At 47.1% G+C, this 8,896-nt stretch overlaps 1 protein-coding gene across 1 annotated transcript; it reads left to right on the top strand.

Annotated features, from left to right (window-relative positions):
- The first annotated feature begins 253 nt into the window (after window positions 1–253).
- LOC140733533 (endogenous retrovirus group 3 member 1 Env polyprotein-like) lies at window positions 254–7,957 on the top strand. The gene is made up of 2 exons (XM_073056981.1): window positions 254–992; window positions 5,440–7,957. Exon 2 carries the CDS (start codon window positions 5,732–5,734, stop codon window positions 7,400–7,402), a length of 1,671 nt encoding a protein of 556 aa, XP_072913082.1. The 5' UTR covers window positions 254–992; window positions 5,440–5,731; the 3' UTR covers window positions 7,403–7,957.
- Window positions 7,958–8,896: the final 939 nt, after the last annotated feature.

Below are 8,896 nucleotides of genomic sequence, written 5' to 3'. Positions count from 1 at the left end.
TCTGTTGCCTTCCTTCAGTGAAGAGTTAGGTAGCTCAGCAATTCGTCCTCAGTCATACTCAGATGGCCAGTGTCTCATGACATGATGAAGTTTTTAACATGTCTGTGTCCCCGGGGGTTTGTCAGATGCTGTAGTTGTGTCACATATTGTTAGAAATACTGAAACACACTCATTACACATCAAAAAAACTTTGTTATGTTGTCACAGTAGGCTTTCCAATCGTAGCTTGTTCTTCATATCTGTAAGAAGAGAAAGGGTTAAGGTTAGACTGTGCTAAGATCTAAGCTTACAAAACATATGCTGACACATTGCTAAATAAGGATATAAGATTCTTGCAAAACTGTATAGGTACAATCTGTACCTTGTGGTAATCATGAAGAACTAAAAAGGAGTCATTAAGCTAGGAGCTGAGAGCGGAGGTGGATGAAACAGATGGAGATAAGCTGTACTCTTGTGGCTAACTCCAAGGCCGATAAGTGTTTGAGAACTTGGCAGACATGGCTCTGCGGATGGCTAACTCCAAGGACAGAGGATATGAGAAAATGTGTATGTGACCCCCGAAATGTACAAGCCTGTGGGGAGGGGGAGAGTGGAGCTGACTATGAATAATTGTAGGAATGATACAGCAACTGAGGGACACGTGATAACCTACTTGAAATTGTATAAAAGGAAATGAAATGTAATGCTCTGGGCTCAATACTGCTGGAGCAGTTTTGGGTCCGACTCTGCAGACTCGTGAAAAATAAAGCTTTGCCGCTTTGCAGTTTGCTGAGACTCAGAGTGTAGGATTATTTCTGACAGCTGGGGGCTCGTCCGGGATCCCCACTCCGGTCGTGGAGGGCGAGAGGAAGGACATCGGAGAAGGTGCACCCTGCCGAGTTCGGCAGTCCCTGATTCCTTGCTCGTCGTCTGAAACGGCTTGAGCGAGTGAGATCCGGACAGCGCAAGGCGGCAAAGCAGGGAGGAAAGGAGACGGTTCTACGGCACACCGGGTAAGTGAGACTAGCTAACTGAGATCTAGGTGGGTGTGACCGGGTAAAGTAGGTGTGACGACACCTAGAGTAAAAAGAACCGGGCCGGGAAGGGAATAATGGGAGGGGGAAGCTCAAAGGAAGAGGAGCCGGAGAGTTCGGGTTTGTTCCCGAAGGTACCTCCTGATAGCCCCCTCGGTAGAATGTTTGCAGGATGGGGATATGGACGAACAAAGGGAAAGCAGAAAAAGAGAATGGTAGAATATTGCAAATTATGGTCCAAACAGCCAATAAAAGGGTCCTCGGTATGGTGGCCACCATTTGGGTCAGATGAGGATTGGGTTAGACAGGCCTTAAACATATATGTAAACTCTAAACCAAATGTGAGAGAGGAAGAAAATGAGTATGCCTCTTGCTGGGTTCCCGGACCAGGAGACTCCGCAAGAAGTTTTAAACTAGAAACTAAAACTAAGGAGGAAGAGCCTCCTTGGGACGTGTTGAATCATCTACCTCCCCCTTATGTTCCCCGGCCCCAGCAGCCCGAACAAGCTGCTAGTGCTCCGCATCCGGATGATCCGCAACGGCAGGCGGAAGAGGAGAGAGAGAAAGGAGAAGGGGAATGCCGGGGAACCTAAGTTTCCCCTGTTAAACCCGAACTGGGATAAGCAGACCGGAGAAGGTCAAGGAAACATGAGAGACATGAGGGAATTCCTGATAAAGGGAATAAGACAAGCGGTCCCCAAGGGTCATAACTTCACTAAGGCGTTCGGAAGCCACCAGAACCCCGATGAGACCCCAACTGACTTCCTGGATAGAATTCGGAAAAATATGCAACAATATGCGGGGGTAGACCCGGAGACAGAGGTGGGACAACAGCTAATTAGGGTAGAATTTGTATCGAAAGCCTGGCCAGACATTCGGAAGAAACTAGAGAAGATAGAGGACTGGAATTCAAAACCCTTGAGTGAATTACTGCGAGAAGCGCAGAAGGTGTTTGTAAGAAGAGACGAGGAGAAACAGAAAAATACCGCTAGGATAATGGTTCAGACAGTACGGCAAGTAACCACAGAAAACAGGGAAAAGAGGGGAACGTGGTCAGACCGAGGCAATGGCCAAGAACCAGGAAGGAAAACGCGAAGGACTCTAAGATGCTTCCACTGTAACGAGGAAGGACATTTTAAACGGGAATGTCCTAAGTATCGGCGAGAGGTCAGGTCATATGCCATGATGGAGGACGAAGACTAGGGGGGTCGGGGGTTCCTACCCTTGGGGAGAAGAAACTATCGACAGGAACCCCTGGTAAATCTGAAATTAGGTCCCCAAGGGTCAGATACAACCTTTATGGTAGATTCGGGTGCTGAAAGATCCAGTGTAATCCAGATACCTCCCGGCGCCCGAACAGGAACAAGAGTAATGAAGGTATCCGGTATCGGAGGAAAAACGATACAAGTGCCCATTGTGGACAATGTGGAAGTCGGATATGAAGATAGGGCAACAAGGCAAGACCTTCTCCTGCTGCCCTCGGCAGGATTCAACCTATTAGGAAGGGACCTGCAAGTGCAACTGGGCATTGGAACAGTGCCGAACAATGGAGAAATAATAGTAAAATTATTCGCATTAAAAGAAGAGGACGACCAGAAAATAGAGCCCGAGGTGTGGTATAGAGAGGGAAATAGGGGAGGATTGAACATCAGCCCTCTACAGATCACCTTGCTACCGGACGGTCGCCCAGTAAGGAGGAAGCAGTATCCCATTGCGATGGAAGGAAGAAAAGGGCTGCAGCCGGTAATTGAAGGGCTGATCGCAGATGGACTGCTGGAAGAATGTATGTCGCCATATAATACCCCCATCCTCCCGGTGCGAAAGCCGGACGGGACTTATCGGATGGTACAAGACCTGCGGGGTCTAAATGCAGTAGTCCAGACCCGATACCCGGTAGTACCCAACCCGTACACCCTGATGAGTAAAATCTCCCCTGACCATGAATGGTTCAGTGTAATAGATCTAAAAGATGCTTTCTGGAGTTGCCCGCTAGAAGAAAGCAGTCGGGACATGTTTGCGTTTGAATGGGAAAATCCTACAACAGGGCGGAAAAGACAACTCAGATGGACGGTCCTGCCGCAAGGATTCACTGAGTCACCTAACCTATTCGGGCAGGTCTTGGAGCAAGTACTAGCGGAATTCCAATGTGCTCCAAAGAACCAACTGCTACAGTATGTGGATGATTTATTACTATCCGGGCCAACACAGAAAGGGGTGCAGGAAGATACCATCAGATTACTGAACTTCCTAGGGAAAAAGGGGCTACGGGTCTCCAAGAAAAAGTTACAATTCGTGGAAAAGGAAGTAAGGTATCTGGGACACCGGGTCAGTAAGGGACAGCGAAGCATTACCCCAGAAAGGATAGCTGGAATAACAGGGATGTCGCTACCTCGTACCAAGAAGGAGATACGACAGTTCCTGGGGTTAGTGGGGTATTGTCGAATCTGGATTGAGAATTATACTCCCCTGGTGAAATTTCTGTATGATAAACTCGGGCAAGATGAGCAAACAGTAAAAGGGACAAAGGAAGAGGAGCAAAAATTCAACTATATCAAGGGGCAATTGATCCGTGCTCCGGTGTTAGTCTTGCCAGCCCTGGAAAAACCATTCCAGCTGTACGTCAACAATGCCGAAGGAATGGCCCAAGGGGTACTCACCCAACTAAGAGGAGGAAAGCGGCAACCCGTGGCTTTCCTGTCAAAAATGTTAGACCCGGTATCGCGTGGATGGCCCACCTGTATCCAAGCAGTGGCAGCGACAGCGGTATTGGTAGAGGAAGCCCGGAAACTAACCTTTGGAGGGAAGATCACAGTGCATTCTCCCCACTCGGTCAGCACCCTACTAGCCCAGAAGGCACATCGGTGGCTCACTGACTCCCGCATTCTAAAGTACGAAACTATACTGATGACCGGAGAAGACCTAAACTTCGCAAAGGATTCCAGTTGCAACCCAGCCCAGTTCCTCTATGGAGGACTAGAAGAAAAGGAGTCAGAACACGACTGTATTGAATTGCTGGACTTGCAAACAAAGAGCCGGGAGGACTTACAGGAAGTTCCCCTGGGAGAAGGACAGGAATTGTATATAGATGGATCCTCACGATGTATTGATGGAGTACGGCACAGCGGATATGCCATCATTGACGGAGAGACTGAAAGAATAGTGGAGTCCGGGAGATTACCGGGAAACTGGTCGGCCCAGTCATGCGAATTATACGCACTCCAGAGGGCTCTGAGGATATTGGAGAAGAGGATCGGAACAATATACACTGACTCTAAGTACGCCTATGGGATAGTACATACCTTTGGGAAGATATGGAAAGAAAGAGGACTGATAACGGCCAGAGGAAAGGGACTGGCACACGAGCAAATGATAAGTATGACATTGGAAGCCCTGGCCCTACCAAATGAGATTGCGGTAGTACATGTACCCGGACACCAAAAAGGATCAACACCTGAAGCAGTAGGGAACCGTCTAGCCGATGGGGAGGCCAAACGAGCAGCCGTTGAAGACCCGATCCAACTCCTGACCTTGATACCAGTGAGGGAAGGACTTACTAAACAACCTATGTTTACCCAAATAGAGATTGATAGCATGAACCAACTAGGAGCCCGAAAAGACACTGATGGTAAATGGACGGTCCCGGATGGGAGACAGGTACTAAATAAGGAAGTAACCCGCAACATCCTCCAACAGTTGCACCATCAAACCCACTGGGGAGTACAGGCCATGTGCGACACAATTCTGAGGGACTATGTATGCAAAGGAATATACACACTGGCCCAGCAAGAGATAACTGGATGTCCGACGTGCCAGCGGATAAACAAGAAAGTGATGCGATCCACTCCAAGAGGTGGCCAGCCACTGGCCATGAGACCGTTCCATAGAGTCCAGATCGACTTTACCGAACTACCCTCAGTGCAGAGATGGAAGTACCTGTTAGTAATAGTGGATCATTTTACCCACTGGGTGGAAGCATACCCGACCACAAAGGCCGATGCGCCTACAGTAGCCCGAATACTACTAGAAAACATAATCCCCAGATATGGGATCATGGGGTCCATAGACTCGGACAGAGGGACACACTTTGCCTCCAAGACGCACCAGTTGATTTGTGATGCATTGAGTATCCAATGGAAATACCATACCCCGTGGCATCCCCAGAGTTCGGGACGGGTGGAAAGGATGAACAGTACCTTAAAGGCGCAATTGACCAAATTAATGCTAGAAACCAAGTTACCCTGGATTAAGTGTCTCCCCATCGCCCTGTTAAGAATCCGAACAGCACCCAGGAAGGATATAGGAATCTCCCCCTATGAAATGCTGTTTGGACTCCCGTATTGGAATAAGGTAGAAGGGTACCCCACGCTACAAGGGGGTGATATTTTTATAAGGAACTATTTACTGGCACTATCTCGTTCCTTTGCAGAACTGCGGAAGAAGGGTCTCTTGGCCCAGACTCCGCCGCTCGACTTTGCTTTACATCAGATCGTGCCTGGAGATTGGGTTCTGGTACGGACCTGGAAGCCGGAGAAGTTACAACCACAGTGGGAAGGCCCTTTCCAGGTCCTGTTAACCACCGAGGCGGCCGTACGAACAAAAGAGAAAGGGTGGACCCACGCATCCAGAATAAAGGGACCAGTTAAGCCTGAGGGACACACGGAGTGGACCTGTGTTCCCAGTGAAGAACCGTTGGTGGTGAAACTGAAAAGGCAACAAAAATGAACTCAATGTGGACTGTTACATTATTGACTGTAATATATTTAATTCTGTATGTGGGAAAAATAGAAGGGAAATGTGACAAGTGTAGGAACCGAGTTTTGGAGAAAGGAAAAGAACGACCCGGGGCCCTTGTGTCACATTCACATGTAAATGACCAATGTTATGGAAAAGAAAAAGAGGAATGTGAAGAGGGAGGAATAAAATATACCCTGAGAAAGAACAGGGGATATCCCGGTGGATCAGTGAGAGAAGAAAAAGGAGAAGGGAGAAGTTGGAGTGTACGAGAAAGTACATGCCCTGAGACAGAATGGATATGTGAAAGGAAAGAAAAAGGAAGGGCAGAGTTTGGTGGAGTCAGAGAAGAATGGGGAACCTATGGAAAAACAAGACCGGAAATGAAGGAAAACCTGTTTATAGACTTAGCAACTCGAATAGCTACAAGTTTAAATGTAAGTGACTGTTGGGTTTGTGGGGGACCCCACATGAGCGAGCAATGGCCATGGATAGGTGAGAGTTTGAGTGTGTGGGAGCTATTGGCTCATGATTGGGATAAGAAAAGGACTGGGAGGACGCAAGAATGGAAGTTAACAAACTATCCGGAAGGACAAGTATGTGTAGAAAGAAAAGGGAAGGTGAAAGTAGGAGAAAGCCCATGTCAGAGTATAAAGTTGGCTAAAACAAAAAATAATGCCACTTGGTGGCCCGAGGAGCCGACTTGGTACATAACTAAAGGGGCAAAGGACAATTGTACGGCTATGGGAAACAATTCGGGAATCTGGAATTGCAGTGGGCATAACCCGTACGAAGGAATTCCCAGTGTTTGGAAAGCCTGGCGGAAAGCAAGGAAAGGAGGATTTGTCCCAGAAGGTCTGTTCTGGATTTGTGGGAATCAGGCATACACCAAATTGCCGAAAGGATGGGGAGGAGTTTGTTTCTTAGGCCTTATAAGGCCAGAGTTCTTCCTCCTACCCCAGGATGAAGATAGGGAATTGGGAATCAAGTTATTTGACTCACTGAGAAGGGAGAAGCGGGAGATAAAGGTGGGAGAATGGGGCGACGAGTGGCCTCCAGCACGCATCATTGAATATTACGGACCAGCAACTTGGGCCCAGGATGGGTCATGGGGTTACCGAACCCCGGTATATATGTTAAATCGAATAATACGCCTACAAGCTGTAGTAGAGGTGATCACCAACCAAACCGCATTGGCTCTGGAATTGCTGGCTGAGCAGCAAAGCCAGATGAGAACAGCCATATACCAAAATCGATTAGCATTGGATTACCTATTGGCCTCCGAGGGAGGGGTCTGTGGAAAGTTCAATCTGACAAACTGTTGCCTAAAGATAAATGATAATGGAAAGGCAGTGTTGAAAATATCCGACAAAATTCGGAAGTTGGCCCATGTGCCAGTACAAACTTGGAGATCCTTAGGGAACCTGAGTTGGCTGGATAGTCTGCTGGGAGGAAGCTGGTGGCGAATAGCCCTGTTAATATTTGGCGGAATACTCATAATGATAATCATATTACCATGCTTAATACCCTGCTTGAGAGCATTAATAACGCGAGTAGTAGTACAGGTAATGCAGCCAGGGAACCCAGCTGACCCGGCTAAAATGCTGTTGCAACGAGGCAGAGAACTGGAAGAGTGGAATCCCTGGACAAATCCTTAGCACACTCTAAAAAGAAAAAGGGTGGAATTGTAAGAAGAGAAAGGGTTAAGGTTAGACTGTGCTAAGATCTAAGCTTACAAAACATATGCTGACACATTGCTAAATAAGGATATAAGATTCTTGCAAAACTGTATAGGTACAATCTGTACCTTGTGGTAATCATGAAGAACTAAAAAGGAGTCATTAAGCTAGGAGCTGAGAGCGGAGGTGGATGAAACAGATGGAGATAAGCTGTACTCTTGTGGCTAACTCCAAGGCCGATAAGTGTTTGAGAACTTGGCAGACATGGCTCTGCGGATGGCTAACTCCAAGGACAGAGGATATGAGAAAATGTGTATGTGACCCCCGAAATGTACAAGCCTGTGGGGAGGGGGAGAGTGGAGCTGACTATGAATAATTGTAGGAATGATACAGCAACTGAGGGACACGTGATAACCTACTTGAAATTGTATAAAAGGAAATGAAATGTAATGCTCTGGGCTCAATACTGCTGGAGCAGTTTTGGGTCCGACTCTGCAGACTCGTGAAAAATAAAGCTTTGCCGCTTTGCAGTTTGCTGAGACTCAGAGTGTAGGAAGGAATGCAGTTCAATGAGTCCACAAGAACAATCCATAAAATTCCATTCCACAACTCTTTCCATTAAGACTTAGATTTCTTTATCATTCAAAGGTGAAGATATGGTCAAGGGAGGTAGAGGAATACTTATAGGACTGTTTTGAGTTGATGGACAGGACAATATTCAGGGACTTGTCTTTGAGTCTGAATGAATACACCACAGTTGCCACTAACTTCATCAAAACATGTAGGAATGACTGTGTGCCTTCAAGAACCAACCAGACATACTTAATTCAAAACCAGTGGATGAACCAGCAAATTCATAGTCTGCTAAGGCCTAGATCTATGACATTCAAGGCTGGTGATATAAGAAGTCCAGGTACGAAACATAGAAGGCTATCTTAAGAGCAAATAAACAATTCTGATTGAGGTTAGAGATAGAATCAGATGCATGTTACCTTTGGCAAGGCTTGCAGGCCATTACTTCCTTCAAGGCAAAACTTATCATCATGAGTGACAGTGATGCTTCACTCCCAGAGTTCAATGTCTTTTATGCTCACTTTGAAAGGTAGGATAAAACTTCATCTGTGCAATTGTCTGCAGTATCTAGTGAATTCTGTGATCTCTATCTTGGAGGTTGACTTCAGAACATCCTTCAAGAGGGTGAACCCTTACAAGGCATCAGGCCCTGATGGTGTACCTGGTAGGACTGGGAAAACCTGTGCCAACCAACCGGCTGGGAGTTTTCATGGACATCCTCAATCTCTCACTGCTGCAGTCAGAAGTTTCCACCTGTGTCAAAAGGGTGACAATCATACCAGTGCCCAAGAAGAGCCTGGTGAGCTGCCTCAATGACTGTTGCCCAGTGGCACTCACATCTACTGTGATGAAGTGCTTTGAGAGGTTGGTCATGGCTAGAATCAATTCCTACCTAAGCAA

Source organism: Hemitrygon akajei, chromosome 9, assembly GCF_048418815.1.
Source record: "Hemitrygon akajei chromosome 9, sHemAka1.3, whole genome shotgun sequence".
NCBI classification, from domain to species: domain Eukaryota; kingdom Metazoa; phylum Chordata; class Chondrichthyes; order Myliobatiformes; family Dasyatidae; genus Hemitrygon; species Hemitrygon akajei.
Note: the sequence above shows the minus strand (reverse complement) of the source record. Positions and strands in the feature narration are given on the sequence as shown.

Excerpts from the sequence above, each read along its gene's own strand:
- LOC140733533 (XM_073056981.1), top strand. The coding sequence starts at position 5,732 with ATGAACTCAATGTGGACTGTTACATTATTGACTGTAATATATTTAATT.